The 20,654-nt window shown below is 34.1% G+C and overlaps 1 protein-coding gene across 1 annotated transcript in view; it reads right to left on the bottom strand.

The window, feature by feature from the left end:
- unc13c (unc-13 homolog C (C. elegans)) overlaps positions 1-20,654 on the bottom strand; it is a 154,667-nt gene that overhangs the window by 98,855 nt on the left and 35,158 nt on the right. The window contains exons 9-12 of the mRNA XM_079373504.1: positions 16,603-16,744; positions 6,693-6,862; positions 4,179-4,294; positions 2,584-2,747 (exon numbers count right to left, since the gene is read on the bottom strand). Coding sequence (XP_079229630.1) covers positions 2,584-2,747; positions 4,179-4,294; positions 6,693-6,862; positions 16,603-16,744 — 592 coding nt within the window. The remainder of the gene's footprint in view (positions 1-2,583; positions 2,748-4,178; positions 4,295-6,692; positions 6,863-16,602; positions 16,745-20,654) is intronic.

The raw sequence follows: 20,654 nt of genomic DNA on the forward strand, positions 1-20,654 counted from the left end.
AACTGTAGGGCATTCTTATACACATAAACCCCCCACACTCTCAAATTCACGATACATTCGTTCAGTAAACACACTAGCATTTGAAAGTTTTATGTACTTTTAATTAGTTAAAAATAATGCTTTTAGTCAGCAAGGACACATTAAATTGATCAAAAGTGACAGTAATGTTACAGACGATTTCTATTTCAAATAAATGCTGTTATCTTGAACTTTCTATTCATCTGTGAATCCTGAAAAATAAAATGTATCACAGTTTTGACAAAAACATATCAGAGTGTCTATTTACACTAAGTGCAAATAGCCCGCCTTGTTGGCAGAAGCTATTTACACTAACTCCGCCCACCAATGTGTGATTGGGCTCGTCTACACTACAAACGATGGCTGTCAATCATCAGCTTCAGTGGCACAGAGGATACAGTGTGTGTTCTACTCTTTTGAACGCAATCGACCCAGGTTCAAATCTGCCTTCTGCCGAACTTTTTTTCTCCCTTTTCAAATATCATATCATATTGGAAAGGCATTTATTTTCAACAAAAATTAAGGAAATATTTGAAAAGTTGAAAATAAAGTATCGGTTAGGGTTAGGGTAAGTGTAGGGAGGTCTTATTGGTCCCAATAAGGCAACATACATTTAATAAATTGAATTAAAACTATAATTTACACTCAATTCGTAATTACTGCATACTGTTTTAATGTACTACAATACTGAGGTGCAGATAATTGCATCTATTTGCAATAAGTAATATAAATAGCAGAAAATCCTGTTATTTTAACATAGTGTAAATAGCATCTATCGTTAAGAAAATAAGTTATTTGCACTTAGTGTAAATAGCCTTTATCGTTATTTACATTTAGTGCAAATAGCCGCTGCCAAAAAATATTCAGCAGACAACTGTTGTCAACACTGATAATAATCAGAAATGTCTCTTGAGCAGCAAATCAGCATATTTCTGAAAGATCATGTGACACTAAAGACTGGAGTAATGATGCTGAAAATACAGATTTGATTCAAAGAAATAAATTACATTTCACAGTGTATTTGCACAGAAAACAGCTATTTTAAATTGTAATAATATTTAAAAAAAATATATAGATTTTTGATCTAATGAATCTAATAAAGAATATAATATAATATAATATAATATAATATAATATAATATAATATAATATAATATAATATAATATAATATAATATAATATAATATAATATAATATAATATAATATAATATAATTAGTGCTGGGCAAGGATTAATCGTGATTAATCACATCCAAAATAAAAGTTTTTGTGTACATAATATATGTGTGTGTACTGTGTATATTTATTATGTATATATAAATACACACATATAAATATAATATAATAGCCTCAATGAGACATAAAACAAATCTTACCAACCCCAAACTTTTGGCTGCAGGGATTCACACATGATTTTCTCATCTCCTATACAGCAATGCAATAGTGCACTAAACCCAGATAGAAATGAGAAGGAGAGCGAGAGAAAGACCGCGTGAGACAGAAAGAGAGGGGACATAAAGATGTAATGAGGGTAAGGGCCCTCAGAGCGGCAGCGGCTACACATCAGGGGCCCAAATTAATTACAGCTCCAAACGGCCAACAGAGAGTGTGTGCCGAGGTTTTCATTGGGAGCCTGAGCATTTCTGGTCAACGGTGTGATTTATGAAGCCATCATGTGCATGTATGACCGTAAGTCATCGACAGACTCCAACACTAAACAAGGCTTTCATAAATTCCTGTTCAAGCACAATCAGCGTCAGTCGTGACAAATGCCAAGCGTGGTCTTTCAACAACAGCAGGACGTTAAATACAGCAAACGCAGGCTGCTTTCTGCTCAACGACTTACTCACAATCTCCATTAAACATCAGAAACTAGGGATGTAACGGTATGGTTTCAGTACAGCAGGAGGAGAAAAACTAAATATATATATATATATATATATATATATATATATATATATTTATTTATATATATATTGAATATATTTATATATTTGAATTAAACAATGGTCTACTGAACAAATAGCTTTTTCAGATAATATTAAAATGATCTTATTAGGGATAAAAATCTGCCTCAGCTTCTGCTCTACACAACAGGGAGCCTTTTTACATAAATTAACAACAGAGCCCAAAATTCAAAATTCAATATTATGAGAATATAGTCTAGAATTATGAGAATATAGTCTAATATTTCTCAAAATGCTCTTCATTTCTCTATTAAATAATGAGCTGTGGACACCGATGACATGCCTGAGGTAAATGAAATGCATTTTGTTAACAAGCTGTTTTGTTGACACACTGATTGAGCGATTAAATGAGATGTTCATTTTTGTTTATTTCGCGTTAAAACTAGTAATAAACATCAGTTAGAACTGAGGCTTCTATAAAGCAATCTGCCACATCAAAGAGCACCAAAATGCCATTTATTGTCTAAATTTCCTGATAAAATGCAATGATTTGTTCAGTACACGTGCGTACCGAACCAATAGACCAGTACTGAAAAGTTTTGGTATGAATATGTGTAACGTTACACCCCTATCAGAAACTGAAAGAGATCTCCACTCACGTCATGGCCTGGTAGATGGACTCCACACCGAAACGCATGGCAAACTCGTCCACGATCTCCTGAGACACGTCGTCGAAGTAAACCTTCCAGGCATCGTCACCTTTGACCTCGGGGATCTTCACGACTCCGTTGTTCTTCACCTCCGTCAGGTAGTGGAAGAGATTCTGCACAGAAACAGGGGGCCGTTTAGGGGCCAGGAAGCGTGCAGGGTATTTCTAGAGCATGAACTGCTCCAGCATTGATATGGAATGAATGTCGGGGAACATCAACAGCGCAGCCAGCTTGGAAAGGTCAACATTTGGGGGCGCCAACCTACTGTCAACACACCGGCAAAAATGCCACAACACCGCGGTACAGAACCAGCGAGACGTGAGCCAGACTAACACAAACACATCAACGCAAACCCTTCCAGCTACACATGATCGATTTCACACATCGCTGGACTCTGAAGCGCAGTTCATAATGCAACACAAATATGTGTCGATTTCTCCGTTTAGGCAGATCATTAACTTTCCAATATGGTGGACATACTGACATTTCACATAAATTAGCTATTAAATATAATGTCATATAATATAATATACTACTCAACATTTGAAGTGGATCAAAAAGTTGTCCTAAAACCTAAAACCAAAATGCGTTCTTGTCTAAGGACAACTTTGATTAACTTTTTTGATCCACCTCAAATGTTGAATATAATATAATATACTATAACATAATATAATATAATATAGAAAGTAACATGCAGTAATATGATATATGTAATAACATGATTAAATTTAAATATCACTGTTATTAAATATAATATAATATAATAAATAAAAGTTAATGCAGTAAGGTGATATATGGAATGACTAAATCTAAATATCACTTTTATTTTATTTTAAAAGTGATGTATTTATCAAATTCCTATGTATTTGAATTACAAAATACCACAGTCAAATTATTTGTTTTTTTTATATTTCATTTTTTAAATTGTATTAATTTTTGTCATGTTTTACAGAAGACAAAAAAAAATAAAAATAATAATAAACAAAATATATATATAAACATTCTTAAGACAAAGTAAACTTATAGATTATACAAATACACTTGTTTTACGCTTTTAAGTTTATTTTATGCTTTTCTCACCCAATGGTTGTTTTGTTGTTGCAAGCAAAAATCTAACAATATTTAGTGAGGCTTAATGATATTCAGAATCAGAATCAGAATCAGAATGAGCTTTATTGGCCAAGTATGTTTACACATACAAGGAATTTGTTATAGTGACAGAATGAGTATTTAAATGATATTTGTAATATAATTTAATATTTGTGACCCTGGAGCACAAAACCAGTCTTAAGTCGCTGGGATATATTTGTAGCAATAACCAACAATACACTGTATGGGTCAAAATTATACATTTTTCTTTTATGCCAAAAATCATCAGGATATTAAGTAAAGATCATGTTCCATGAAGATATTTCACATTTATTTAATTTTTTTTATATATAATATAATATTAATATTAATATTTTATATTTAAAACAAGACAAAGTTCTGATTAAGAATGCAATGTTTGCAGTGTATTTCAGAGATAATGATGTCAGACGAACCTCGTGTAAACATGTGTACTGTCCGTGAGGAGGAGCCACCTTCTCTTCTCCCTTCATCTCCACGCTGATCTTCAGCCTGATGGCCCCCGACACCATCGACTTGTCCGTCCGCTTCTCTGCACAGAGAATGAGCACATGAACAGAAGACAGAAAAGACAAGAAGAAACAGAAATAAAATGAGTGAAATCATTGAGGAGCGCTGGAGCTGCAGGACGTTCCTTCTCTCTGACCCTGTCAATATCACACGTAATGCAGCTGATCTCAGAACAGTGACCTGCAGACAATCTCATCACCACGTTCCATTACAAATCTGACCTGGGATCAGACGGCAAATCTGAACCAGACAATGTCAAAATGTGACCCTGGAGCACAAAAGCAGTCATCAGTAGCACAGATATATTTGTAGCAATAGCCAACAATACATTGTATGGGTTAAAATTATACATTTTTATGCCACAAATCTTTAGGATATTAAGTAAAGCTCATGTTCCATGAAGATATTTAATACATTTCCTACCATAAATATATCAAAACTTCATTTTTGATTAGTAATATGCATTGCTAAGAACTTCATTTGAACAACTTTAAAGGTGATTTTCTCAATATTTAGATTTTTTTGCTCCCTCAGATTCCAGATTTTCAAATAGTTGTATCTCAGCTAAATATTGTCCTATCATAACAAACCATACATCAATGGAAAGATTATTTATTCAGATGATGTATAAATCTCAATTTCAAAAAAACTGGTTTTGTGGTCCACGGTCCCAAATGCCTAATTTCAGCAATGAGCACTGAAACCCAGAAACAGAAGCTGCCTTTACACCATTATACTTCTGTAATATGAGATTTTTTCTTTGCAATTACATGCATTATGATGAATCACGGTTCAGAAATGTACGTTAAGAAAATATAAACAGTCTTATTTCATGCTGACTTGAAATCTCCTGAGACATTCAGCAGCTGCTTTTAAACTAATACATGATATAAAAAGGCTCTTTGCAGATAAGACTCCACACATCTTGTTTCATCGACGTCTTAATTGCTCTAATTGATGTCTGGTCTGCGGCCGCAGCGGATCTTTCTCATATCTCAGTGACGTGGACAGATGGGGAAGGAGCGAGCAGATATCAGCGCTTTGGTTTGGCCCGAGTCACGCTCTAAACCACACGCTTCTGCTCCGAGCCAAGCAAAACAATCCAACAAATAAAGCATCAACAAAAGCAGAAACGATTCTCTGTGGAACAATGAGGCCCTCTCCATCAGAACAAAACCAAGGAGGAACACTTCAACTTCCTTTCAAAGGTATTAAAGGTACAAATCACCTGAAGTGAAGCATGGAAGACCTGAAATTCGGCACAAAATTATCTTCTTTTATGCTGCCTCTTGTTTTTTTTGTATTTTTTTTCAAGTAACTTTGGGTGAATCTCACAAAGTAAAGCCACATTTCTTTACACATTTCGCATTTCAGAGTCACATTTCACCCTAAAGATAATATTACATTAAAACCTATTTTTAAGACATCTTTGCACTGACAAATTATTTTGGACATTTAAACACATTTCTTGCTTAAATTCCCATTAATTTATTTGTGAAAAAAAGCTAATTCTCATTGTTTATAGCCAGAAAAAAAAATTCAGCACAATATGTTTAAGGCATATAATTAAAAGCCTAAATTCTCATTAATGAAAGAATTAAAGCAATAAAAATAATAATATAATACATGATATAATGGCAATGCAAGTTTATTTATATAGCATTTCATACATAATGGCAATTCAAAGTATTTACATAAAAGAAATTTAAAAATAATCAAGATTACTAAGAAGTAAAATGAATAAAATAATTAAATAAATAAAAAAATAGATTTATTTGAGAATAAGGATGCATATAAATTATATAAGACACATAATAATAATAATAATAATTTTACATATATAACAGTGTGTGTATAACTATTTAATGTGCATGACTGAAATTATTAAAAATGTTTTAAAGATCTTAAAGTAGGCTCATTTTGTAATTGCATTATTTATTTAGTTAGTTAATTTGATTTATTTAGTTGTCATTCTGGGGGGGGGGGGGGGGGGGGGGAGTATTTAAAAGGGACATCGGATTAAATTTTTGTTTTGTTAGGTTAGCTATTGACCTAACCTATTTTAGTTAGGTTTATGGTGTGTCTGCCTGCTCAGAAAAGCTGTAAAGCTGTCAGTTTGTCATGTGCTGTCTGAGACTCAAGCTGTTTCAATCTGCAGCTGGTTTCTATGTAGATAGCTGGCTATTTGAATAAGACCACCTCCGAGGCATATATGGATATATTCACGTGTCTTCTGTTGACACGCCCCATTAAAGAGAGGGGCGGGGTGAGCAGAGCTCATTAGCATTTAAAGAGACATGCACCAAAATGAGTCGCTGTGAACAGAGCTGTTTTTGACAAGGTAAAAAGGGTGTTGTTTTGCGTGGCAATTGAGGAATTTTAACCAAAGTGTGTTACAGACATTTAGGCCCATAACATACCGAGATTATACCAGACGTCCATCTCCCCGCTCAGCATGCGCACCTCGATGATGGTCTGACCCAGGAAATCATCAGATTCCTTCTTAAAGTGCTGCTTCACCCTGGACTTTATGTCGTCGTCTTCATCCCACACACGAACCTTTATACGGTCTGTGGCGTTATGACACTCGCTGACAGAGAGACAGAGAGAGAGGAGCGTTACACAAAGATGTTTCTCATACAATCCCCCATACATCATAAAATATGAGCTGATCAATAAGTCATGTTTTTTCATTACTTTAACTCATCAAAATATTTTAAGCAATTTCAGTTTCATTTTTTAAGATCAACTCAATTTTTGAAGTCAGTTTAATATCATTTAAGTTTGAATGACTTTTACAGCCAATTTGATTTTATTAAAAAAATGTAAGGCAGCAACTGGACTTCAATTATAACTTCAGTTAAAATATAGTATAAAGTGTAGGAAAAAATCGAAACAGACACTAATGAGAAAATTGTTGACATACAGTAAAAGTACAGAGCTACACTACACTGTATTTTTGTCTTGTTTTCCAGTACAAATATCTAAAAATGCTTAAATCAAGACACATGTACTGTTTTCACGGGGAGATCATTTCACATCTTACACTGGACATGCTAAATTACTTCAGACATTAAGTCTTGAATGCATTTCTTGAGAAATGCATCAAAATTAAGTGAATTTTTGATTAAAATAAGAAACAAATATTTGAAATTGGGGTAAGAAAAATAATCCTGATTTAGCTTTAAATTAATCTTATTTTTCTGATCCCACTGGCAGATATTTGTTTTTGTTTTGGGCTTAAACTCACTTAATTTTGATATTTTTTTCAGAAAACAAGTCATTTTGCTCTTCATCTTAAGAATGGTAAGATATGTGTGCTTGGAAAACAAGAAAAAAAATTATGAGGGAGATTTTTTTTTGCAGTGTATAGAATGAAGATTGAGAGCTTTCTATATCTGTTTTTATTATTATTTATTTATTTTATATTTATTTATTACAGTAACAAAAACAGAGAGGGTGTAAATAATTGTAATAAAAAGTCACAATATAAAATATTTTAAAGGTCCTAAAGTAGGCTAATTTTTCTATATGCAAAAATTCTTTCATTTTGGGGTAAAATATAACCTGGAAAGAACAGCATGAATATCTCATAAGACAATTGAAGTGCATAAAATAAAGGTGGAGAGCTGTTTAGATCGTTTAATGAGAAAGGGTTAATCTCTGACTTTTGATTGCATATTGTAAATTTGGTATCTCAGGAAATCTGAGCACAGATTGAAAATCTTAAAAATCTCAATTTGATTTCACTGCTCTCTAGGAAAAATAGTTCATATATCAAATTGATCTCATTTGTGGTTTTTCCTTCTATGATAAAACACTACTACTGACCGCATTTAAGAGTCAATTTACCTTTGAGGACGTCCCCAAAAGGAAGTCTTTTGTTATTTAGCTGACGTCAAGGGACAGTTTCGTCCCTAAAGTATAGCCAAGAAAATCCACACACACACACACACACACACACACACACGCACACACACACACACACACACACACACACACACACACACGCACACACACACACACACACACACACACACACAAGCTGCCAGAAGAGTGGCGAGCTGCTTTTAAAGGTCATATGCTCCACTGAATCTCCAAACAGGGCACTTAGCCTCCTGTGGTCTGTCTCCATGTCCGTCTCTCCAGTGGAGGAGTGAATTGAGAGAGAGACGGGCTCACAGACAGACGTTACGCCTGCAGACAGTCACTCACAGATGCAGAAACACACCACAGCCTCACAGCGCTGCCTCGACACACATCACATCAAATCAAACTGACTGACACCAACCTAAGGTGGAAAAATAAATATCATCATATTACAGGAACAGCTTACAGTTTGTGAAAACTGATCGCAGAGAGGGCCAGACAAACCTGGACAACTATGCATGAGAGATCAGGTCTGACACTAACTTAAAAAAAGGTTTGGGTTCACTAAGAAATTAACTATTTTATTCAGCAAGGATGCATTAAATTGATCAAAAGTGACAGCAAAGACATTTATAATGTAATTTCTATTTCCAATAAATGCTGTTCTTTTGAGCTTTCTATTCATCTGTGAATCCCGAAAAATAAAATGTGTCACGGTTTCCACAAAAATATGAAGCAGCATAACTGTTTTCAACATTGATGATAATCAGAAATGTTTGTTGAGCAGCAAATCAGTATATTAGAATGATTTCTGAAGATCATGTGACACTGAAGACTGCAGTAATGATGCTGAAAATACAGGTTTGATCACAGGAATAAATTACATTTTATAATATATTCACATAGAAAACCGCTATTTTAAATTGTAATAATATTTCACTGTTTTTACTGTATTTTTGATCAAATAAATGCAGCCTTGGTGAACAGAAGAGACTTAATTCAAAAATATTAAAAAACTGTCTCCAAACTTTTGAACATGCAGTGAAAGTAAAAGATAAATGGCTAAATGAATGAGTGAAGGTAAAAACATTTAAGTTTTCTTTTTCTTTGGATTTGTCTTCTGAAATTTACTGACAAAATGGCAAAATTTCTCATAAACTTTCTCAATGTTTTGACTAGTAAGGCAGAACACTTTAGAAGTTCATCTGAAACCTTACTTGATGATTTGCTGAAAATTGCTGATTTAGTTATGTTTGTTTTAAATAAATGTATGTACTCACACTTGAGATCAGGTTTTCAATCTTCAGCAGTCGTCATATTTAAACCATTTTGCTTTAGGTCAAAGACCGAACTGCTGTGAAATAGACGTCTCTTCACAAAAACGACTGACCACAGTTACACATAAATGGATTCAATCTGTGCAGGCAAAAGTTGAGTAATATATTCACTGAAGTGACATTTTAAGTATTAAAAAAGCCTTGCAAATGTACAAATCCTCAAATATAGCAATGCAGCAGCTACTCCAGCACAGTGTGTCCTCATTAACAGTCTGCTACCCAATCTGAAACCAAATGTATTATTTTTTTAAACTAGAGAAATGAGCCCAGTTTTTGCATTTCTTTGAAGTTTGCTTGAAAGCACTAGAAAGTTTTAGTTTAAGGCTAATCCAGAAAGTATGCAAATGAGACTAGCCACACTTTTAGGTGGACGAGTTGCAAATGAGAACTGAATCAATCTGCCGTCATGTTTCACAACAAACAGCAAAAAAGCAGGGTGAGAAGAGAAAATACACCACAACAGAAGGTTTCGGAGAGATTTATAGCAGCTCTTCATCGGCTGTTATAAAAACACCCACTGTGAAGATCATTTGATGTGTTTAATCTGCTAGTATGACAGAGAAAGACAGACTATCAACCTGAGAAAACAAATTAAAAGGGCTTCCACTATCTCTCTAATGCCTTTCTGTCTTTGAAAAAGTTTTAACAGGTGAGAGGAACTAAGAGCTCATCTCATAATATGCATTTCCCATAATCCTGCATAAATCCCTCCAAATCCAACGATCCAGCCTCTCCTGAAGCCCTGGAGCCTCTCGTCGCCCTATAGATATTTATCATGAGCTTTAGCTGAAGAAATGCACAGAGCGATTTCACACTCTCTGTTTCAGTTAGAGCTAAAACTGCAATGTTACATTGGCCAAATAAATATAAATATAAAAATAAAATGAATATATATCCTGACCAGGCAGATGCTGCATCACTGAATCAACCAATGGCAAGAGTTTGGGGCGGAACTATGCCTTTGCTCGACCAATGACAGAAGGTGGATGTGATAAGACACTTGAGGCTGTTTAAGTGTGAATCCAGTCACAGCTGAAGGGGTTACAGGCCCGTCGCTGCTTGTTGTGTCTAACAGCGGCCTTTAGGTGCAACCGTACTCACAATACAGCCCGGCCTCATACATTGCTGCTCAAGTAAGTCACCGACTGGATGTAATTACCTGTCACATTTCTCATTTCTCACACCAGCGTGAGGCCGACCACACACACACACACACACACATGCACACTGTACTACAGCAAGAGAGCGGGATCTCTTCTTTAATATTAACTGTAGATGTAGTGTGTGTGTGTGTGTGTGTGTGTCTTTCTCAGTTTCAGCTCTATATTCTTCAGCCCCAGTTTCTCCTCTCTGTCCTGTAGACCAGGGGTGTAAAAAACACATCCCAAGGGCCTGTCACATCCTGTGCAGGAGCTCAATTCAACCAGGGTGGTTTAAAATCACAATTAAAACTTATAGAATAGAATAATTAAATAAGTAAATGTATTCAACCACGGTGGATTAAATTCACAAGTAAATCTTGGAATAGAATAGAATAGAATAGAATAATTATATATATATATATATATATATGAAGGGTTCATTTGCAAAAACTATTTTCAAAAATCATGTTTTTTGATTGTGCATTCCAATTAATCTCAATCAAACTGCAGTTGGGTTATTTTGATTAGGTAAAAAACAACAAAAAAATACTAGTTAACTAACACAATAAAACACAATAAAAACATGATAACATAATAAAAAATATGATTTTTGAAAGAAAAAAAGACTGAGAAAATCTGTTTTGCAAATAAACTCTTCATACACATATATAGGATAATATATACGTAGTTTTTCACATTTCATGCCAATTTATTAAAGCTAAATTATTCAGTAAAAAAACACTGAATGCTTTCCTATTTGAACAGTATGAATTTAATATTGGACTGGATTAGGGATAACAAAAGAAACCCTTGGTGTGTCCTGTCCTTTAAAAGAAAAAAAAAACTATATAAATAGATATATAATCTTTTTCTTTTTTTTAGCAACTTAATACTAAAGTATTGGTGCTTTTGACCTAGTGATGCATTTGTTTGGATCTCTAGGGCTGATTAGGAGTAGCAGTAATAGCGAGTCTTGTCTTGGTAAGCATCAGTAAGTATTTTGCTGAGTGTTGTTGGGTGGGATCCATTAGGGGTGCTCGATGGTCATTTCACCCGAACCACTCTTATGCAGGGTATGACAGTGTTAATGGGTGTTGATGGCTGCTGTGAGAGAGATGTGCTCTGAGTAATGCACGCTTTACTTCCTCCAGTGATCTCATGCGCTTAAAGAGGAAGTTATGCACTGATTATATTGGCGACAAGAGCGGCCAGCACACGCTGTAGTGAATCGTGCCGTGACATGATGAAATCTGACAGTCAGGAGCTTGAGGACATGGCCTCTAAGCATTATGGGAAAGTTTATGTTGATGCTTCTATAGAAAACCCATTTAAATGGTTTGGTCTGCCAGCCTCACATTCACCCTTCCCTCCCCACTGCTTTCTGCACCAATCATAAAAAAATCCCACGGGAGCCACCAATCAAGAAGAAGATGAGATGAAAGATGAGCACTGCAGCTATTTAGAAAGAGAAAGTGAGAGAAAAAGAGCAAGACAGAAAATAGGAGAATTAAACCCATTTTTAACTCTTTCCCTGCCAATGTTTTTTTTTTTTTGATCATTCAAAAAATGTTCATCAATTTGCATGGGGTTGCAAATTAAAGCCTGTATGTAGAGCATCTGTAATGTTATTCTGCATTGTCCCTGTTAAATAAACAACTAAATAAATGAATATTTTGTTGTATGAATATCTGAACATGCAATATGTCAAAAGAAAGAACAAAGCCTCTGCTTTTAAACAAAGCAAACTGTTTTATTCTAGCTTCATGCATTCTTTTTTGTCAATACCTGAATATGGGCAAGTTTCATTAAAATAAATTAAATAAAAATATTTTGAACAAAAAGATAAGAAAATGGCAGGGAAAGAATTCATGTTAAGGACTATTTAATATTTAAAAAAATATTTTAAAATACATTTGATTACAAATAAATAAAACAAATGAACAAACAAACAAATAAATAAACTAACAAACAGCTAGAACTTTTTTTGTCACATTAAACACAAACATACCAAATATAAACTTCTAGTCTAGAATACTGTTCACAAAGACACTGCAGAATATGCCCTATATTGCCACTGTGGAGAAGCATATGCAAGCTTATATGAGAGAGAGAGATCTGCGTGGCCTTTAGCATATAGAAAAATCCATTAAAGATGAGAAACCCTCCTCCACAGGCAGAGGCTGGCATTTCTCTCAGGATTAAGATCGCAAACTCGGATTGAAAAGGAAAATTAAAGTGGGCGATGAGGATTAGGGGTCGTATGAAGTGTGCTGTGGCTCTAATAATCCAGCAATCTTCCTCACAGCAACAACACAGCTAAAGTTCAATACAGCAGCAGATCGCTCCGGTGGCGATATCTGCGACGGGATTCAGCACCAGCGATGTTTTCTCCTATGTAATACAGGCTGAAAGACTGGAGTTGCTTTGTTTCACTTGCTGCAGTGCATTTGTTCTGTTTGCTCACCAGATGGTGTGAATGACTGTGGTACTGATGTATAACTGCTTTAGGTTATTCACCCATGACCGCGATGAAGTAATGCAAGAATACAGAGCAGGACACACCCCAAACTAGTCTAAATGATTTAAAAATAAAATGGTATTTAATGGTGTAAAGCAGAGTAGTTATGTATAGTATTTGATCCAAAAATAAGCACAGAATTTGGCTGATTACAGTGACCATGATTACAGTGATGTAAAACTACATTTTGTGTGAAAAACAGAAATATTCTGAACTGAAGAACTGGAAACATTCAGATTCATGAGCATTCATTTTTAATTTGATTTGCCTCAACACAGGAATTTATGCATCCATCCATCCCTCCACCCATCTATTTATCTATCTATCCACCCACCCAACTATCCATCCATCCAACTACCCATTCATCTATCCATTCATCCATCCAACCATCTGTCCATCCATCCTTTCATCCCTCCATCCCATCCATATATCTATCTATCAATCCATCATTCATCCACCAATCCACCCACCCACCGACCCATCCTTTCCCATCCATATATCTATCCATCAATCCATCATTCATCCATCAATCCACCCACCGACCCATCCATCCATCCATCTGTCCATCCATCCTTTCCCATCCATATATCTATCCATCAATCCATCATTCATCCATCAATCCACCCACCCACCCACCGACCCATCCATCCATATATCCATCAATCCTTTCATATCTCCACCCATATATCTATCCATCCATTTATATATCCATTCTTCTGCCCATCCATCCATATATCCACCAATCCATTTTCATCCATCCAACTATGCATCCATACATCCATCCATCCAACTATCCATCTATCCATCCATCTGTCCATTCATCCATATATCCACCCATCCATCCAACTATCCATTTATCCATCCATCCATTCTTATATTTATCCATTTATCCATCCATCCTTATATTTATCCATCTATCCATTCATCCAACTAGCCATTCGTCTATCCATTCATCCATCCATCCACCCACCCAGATATCCATCCATCCATATATACATCCTTCTGTCCATTAGAGATGTAACGATTCACTCAACTCACGATTCGATTCACGATTTAACAAAATTAGATTTTAGACAAATTATAAATTAAATGTGTCCTTTTATTATTGCTTGGACAAAATGCTGCATGTTTCTTTGTTAAGCTGAAATATAACACTATAATAATATACTAATATAGCACTTGCATATTATTGCTCTTTTGTTGGTTTGTGCTCTTTCCATTTAAAATTAGAGGCAACCACTGCATTTTAATCATGATCCAAACGAAGATGCTGTATGCATGCAACATGAGCAGTTTTAATCTAAATTAGATTGCATAATTTCAAAATTTGAAGCAAAAAACAGAATGGTCTGACTTCAGTTTTGTGAAACTATACATAAAAATATCAGCATGAAACAGAAACAGCAGACGAGCTGAATGAGACGCAGATTCAGTCTCTGCCTGCAGGTGGCGCTTAAAGCATTTCCGTGGAAACAAAGCAGCGCTGCACTTATGAATTTTAATATGCATTATACAGAGGCAAGATGAAAAGAGAAAAATACCATCTAAACTTTTCTAAAGACAGTAAGTTCCCCTCAGACATACTATATGTGTGTGTGCTATGTATATTTATTTATTTACACACATACAGTATATATTTTGGAAATACATAATTTGTATCGCGATTTGTTTAGCATCTCAACCGATTTGAATCGTCACATATTTCGATCCATTTCGTGGTCCATCCATCCATATATCCACCAATCCATCTTTTCTTCCATCCAACTATGCAATATGCATCCATCCATTCATCCAATTATCCATCTATCCATCTATCCATCCATCTGTCCATCCACCCATATATCCAACCATCCATCATTATATTTATCAATCTATCTATCCATTCATCCAACTATCCGTCCATCCATCCATCCATTCACCCATACATCCAACTATCCATCCATCCATCCATCCATCCATCCATTCACCCATACATCCAACTATGCATCCATCCATCCATCCATCCATTCACCCATACATCCAACTATGCATCCATCCATCCACCCATCTATCCATTTATCCATCCAACCATCCATGGATGGATAAATTTGAGCGCATGGATCTCATAATGACTTCAGCAAAAACTTAATGAAAGAGCAACTAACAATCAGGAACAACCTCCTGTGGTTCCTCCAGTTCAACCGAACCGCACGTTCTGTCTGGACTGTACAACATTCCCACATTCAAGAGTGCTGTAGATCTCAGGCGTCTGATTTATTGGCTTTGTGCATCATCAGAAACATCAAATCCTAACAAAGGATTATCAATGGAGACAGTGAGTCCAGCCTCACTATAATGCAACACCCATGACTGCAGAAGCTTCAAGGATATATTATCAGAAATATGAAAAGAAACAGTCCCATGAGAGCATGACAAAGGCTACGGGAATACAAATGATTTCCATTACTCCTCATTTATGATCCGAAGAGCTTTTTCAAATAGACCAAAATCCTCCTTCGACTTCGACATACTCGTAATGGAAGGGCTCTACAGAAAATGTCAAATTAATGAAAGGCTACTTTGAATAATTCATATGCCATTTGAAAATTTGTTTGTGACTGAGTGGCAGAAATGTTGTGAAATGGAAACTGCATCTCTGCCCTTTGAGTTCAACATAATTTTAAAAAGCTTCACTGCATAAGAGTGTCCAACAATCTCATAAAAAGGTTTTCATCCTCAATCGGCGTGATATTCTAGAGCGGTGGATCTGGTGGGTCATGCCCTAAAGATGAGCCTCGGGTCTGTTCTGATGGGTCGTGGGAAACAAGGGAAAAAACAATGCTGAATGCCAATATAAAAATCCAACAGGCCATATAAACATGCATAATTAAAACAGCCAAATAAATACGCTTCAAGTTTTAAAAGGGAGGAGAAAAAAATCCCAAATCTTTTGTTGTTGACGTCAAAGACTTTGCATCTAAATTCCGTGCAAATTCATCTGTCACTTGCTGGAAGAGGGTCTGATTAGCCAACATAAAAAGGGTCATGATAAACATAGTTTGTGCTGACACAAAATGCATTACATTGTTGGCAGCATGATTAAAATAATTACAAATTAATAATTAAAAACAATAAATATATTATTTTTATATATAAAATATATATTTTAAAATAAAATAAATATTAAAATCTATTTATTTAAAAATCATTTATTTATTTTAAAATCATTTTATTATCGTTTTATATTAATATAAAATGATAATGATTTTAAGGTTAATTTGACTTACTTCTGTATTAAAATCGGTACTGTGCTGACTGCACTGCACTATATTCCCAGTGTAAAATCTGGTTCCTAAAGCAAAACCAGCTGAAGACCACTGATCCAGGTCAACTTGGATCTCTTACCATCAGCACAATGTTAGATGCACAATGCAACACAGAAGGTAAATAAACAGAAAACATATCTGCTTTCTGTGAGACTCACAAGAAGAACTTCTCCTCCCAAACCGGGTTGAGATTGCCAAAAACGGTTTTGGTCCTGCGTTTGGTCTTTCCCACTTGTACAGTGACGTAGGGGTCGCTGGAGCCCGTTTTGTCTTTGGCTTGTAAACCTTGAGCACATACAACTAGAGAAGAAAGAGAAAAAAGACAACGTTTTGTGAACTGGGCATTCATGAAGCAAGCAAAACAGCATTTGCATGGGAGATTAAATGCTGATGTCTGAAGAACTGGACATTATGAATCATGTTTTAGTACACAAAGCAATATAAAGTGCATTGCGAAAGATGGATTATGGCTGGGGTCGATGATGCCAGTGCTCTGACTGCAAGAGTCCTTGAGTTTGGAGACCCGCAGTGACCTGAAACCAGAACACAAAGCACTGCACAATGTAAAACTGCCAGCCATTGCTGCCAATGAATGACCAGAACAATGACTAACTGAGGCTTCTGAGTGCATTATACTGATGCTGACAGAAATGCATTAAAAACACACAATGTGTTTATCACAGTGTGTTTACATTTGTAAATCTGCAAAATTGTGATGTATAAAGGTAAAAATTCAAACATGCTATCAAACGATTAATCGAGATTAATCTCATCGAAAATAAAAGATTTGTTTACATAATATGTGTGTACTGTTATTATGTATATATAAATACACACACATGCATGTATATATTTAATAAAAATATGTTGTCTTTATATATTAAATATATTTATATATAATATAAAATATAAGAATATAAATATATAAATGTATATGCATGTAAATATTTCCAAAATATATACTGTATGTGTGTGTATTTATATATGCATAATAAATATACACAGTACACTCAGATATATTATGTTTAAAAAAAACTTTTATTTTGGATGCGATTAATCGCGATTAATCATTTGACAGCACTAATTGTAATTTATTATGTGAAAATGTTGGTGCCCAGAGCAGGGTTATAGTAGTTAATTAAAACTAAATCTAAAACTAAATATTTTGTTACATTAAATAAAATAAACATTAACTGAAAAAAATGACATTTAATTTTATTTCAGCTAGTTGCCAAGGAAACATTTCTAATTTTCAATTACTTTAACTACTAAAATAACTAAAATAATCTTTTTTATTTAGACATGTTTAAAAAAAAAATATATATATATATATAAACTAATTCAAAATTTTAATAAAATCTTAAATAGTATCTCAATGATACCAAAATGAACACTGGCTCAGGGGCTTTATGCAATATAAAAAATATATATTTTTCAATGTTGTAAATAAAACAAAGATTAGTGGAGTATGTTTCATAAGAAAATGCTATTTAAATTTACCCACTTCAAAAATTCATGTTTAATTCAATGTGTTACTTGCCATTTCTCTTTATTTATTTGTGGAATGTAAGTGAAAATAGATTCTACAGCTATTTGTTTTTTCAGTGTAGCACCACAATACATCCTTGAACATCAGTCAGGTCTAGTGTGTGTGTATGTACGGCACCATTAATAACTAAAGTGTCAATTCAAAACAGACGAATGTGCAATAATACAACATAAAAGCAGTGTGTAGCCTGAGTGGCACTGAACTCAGTCAATGGGGATGCCATTCGTCACAGAGCCAATAGTAGTTCACAGGAAGCTCTCATTAATTATGAACGAGCAGGGTGCTAAATTATTCAGGGAACATATATCCTTGTGCTTGGAGACAGACAGAGATTGGTGCAATGTCACCGGGCCGGTTGAAGAGGGTAATATAGTCCAGATAGTTTAGCTGGAATGAAAGAAGGATGGCGTCTCTGAGTGTTTGTGTGTGTTTCCAGAGATGCGTTCACACATTCGTGTCACGTCAGTATGTCTCACAGTGATGCTCAGATTGTTTTTTGGCTCATGGCACAACAATCTATCTCTCTACTGCAAAAAAACCCCCCAAAAAACAAATCTCCTATTGAGTATGTTTTTGTTTCTTGTTAAATAAATCCAAATATCTGATAAACATAAACTTGAGAAATTAAAATTTTGAGAAGTACTTTAGAATCATTGTTTTTAGAAATTACATATAATTAAGTTTATTGTTCTTATCCCATTTTTTTCTTTTCTTGCATTTAGCATAATAATCTATCTATAATAATCTATGCACAATAATCCATGGAAGCTTGTTTCCGCCACTGAATAAGTAATTGTGACTTTTTATCTCACAATTCTAAAGAAAATGTCTGAATTGCAAAATATAAACTCAGGATTGTGAGGAAAAAAAATGCATAATTAAGAGAACAAAGTTGCAATAAAAAAAAAACTGAACTGCAAGACAAACACAGAATTCAGAGATAAACTGTATTAAATTTTAATATAAAAACTCAGAATTGTCTGGGTTTAAATCTTGCAGTTCTGATTTTTTTTTTCTCAGATTTGCAAGATATGAACTTCCAATTACTAAAAAAGTCTGAATTGTGAGAGTAGACGTCGCTATTACCAATTTTTTTTAATTCCATGGAGAAAACAGGCTTACATAATAAACCACAGAAATTTTTGTTTGATTTATACTTAAAAAAAGAAAGGAAAACAAAAATAAAAAATTTACCAACGGGAAATAAAAATGCATTTATTTCAAGAAAATAATTTTTTTTTGTAAATTTGATCAAATAAAGGTGATTCAAGTAGATTCTCTGAAACAAGAATTTTTACATCTCGAGGGAAATTTTTTATGGATGTTAGACCATGTGAATGTAGACCTTTTATTGCAAAACAAGACAAAAATAGAAGTGTACGGTCACCTGGTTAATGCGTCAGTCAGACTAAATCAAAATTTACAGAGGCCAGTGTTCATGAAGCCCTTGATAAATAAATCTTTGTATGAATACTTTCCAAAACGGGAGATTCGATCGTACGCCAGGATAAATTAAAGCAGAGAGCTGTTTTTCTCTCTGTGTTCTATTGACACTCTGGCAGCGTTGCAAGCTTGGCAATAATTCACAGTCTCTGTTGACCCTCAAAGTCAGGCGAAGGAGCATCACTGATACGGACACACAGAGCAAACTTTACCTGCAGGCAGCTGAACTAATATAGCGGCTTCTGGTAGATAAAATATGACTGAAACAAAGCAATGCGAGGACATGCATCTGCAGATGGACAGAAACGGTTCTTTATGACTCAGAGAGACGGCTGCGACGGCCTACGTTTCTGTCCACAGCAGATGGTTGCTGTCGTCTGGCGGTTTGAGCTGTCAGAAAACAAGCAAAACTCTCGGCACATTTCCCAAACTAAACTGAGCAGCATTTCCTCGCTGTAGGGTCTCTTCCAGTCACAGACATAAAGACGCACAGACAGACACAAGAGTGAATCTCAGGAAACTTATATATAACACCAACAACTAATAAATAAATAAAATATTTTATATAAAATCTGTATACAATGTTACATTAATAAATAAATAAAATTTATTCCATTAATATAATTCATTAATATAATTAATAAATTAATATAATTAATAAATTCATTAATATAATATAGTATTATAATTATAACAATCATAATAAATAATAGATTATTAAAAGGATAATTAAAAGAAAAAAATAATAATAACAATTAGGAAGAAAAAACATAATAAAATAATACTTTAATATAAAATGAAATGATACTGCTCAGATAATATATTTAATATATTTTTTTCTCATTTTACAATGTGAAACACCGACTATAAAACATAACTATATGTATGCCACCAACCAAAAACATAAATAAATAAATTACAATAAATATTTTATATAAAATCTGTATAAAATATTACATTAAGTATAATCTTTATTACAATAATCATAATAAATAATACATTATTAAAAGAAAAATTCAAAGAAAATATATATTATATATTTATTATTCATAATAATAATAATTTAATATAAAATATTACAATAATATATTTCACATATGTTTACTCATTTTATAGTATATATTATATAAAATGTCCTATGTAAATATAATATGTAAATACAAATAATGAATGTAATGAATGAATACAAATAAATATAAAATACTATTAAAATTTTCA

This window comes from Barbus barbus (genome assembly GCF_936440315.1).
Source record: "Barbus barbus genome assembly, chromosome: 23".
Taxonomy (NCBI): domain Eukaryota; kingdom Metazoa; phylum Chordata; class Actinopteri; order Cypriniformes; family Cyprinidae; genus Barbus; species Barbus barbus.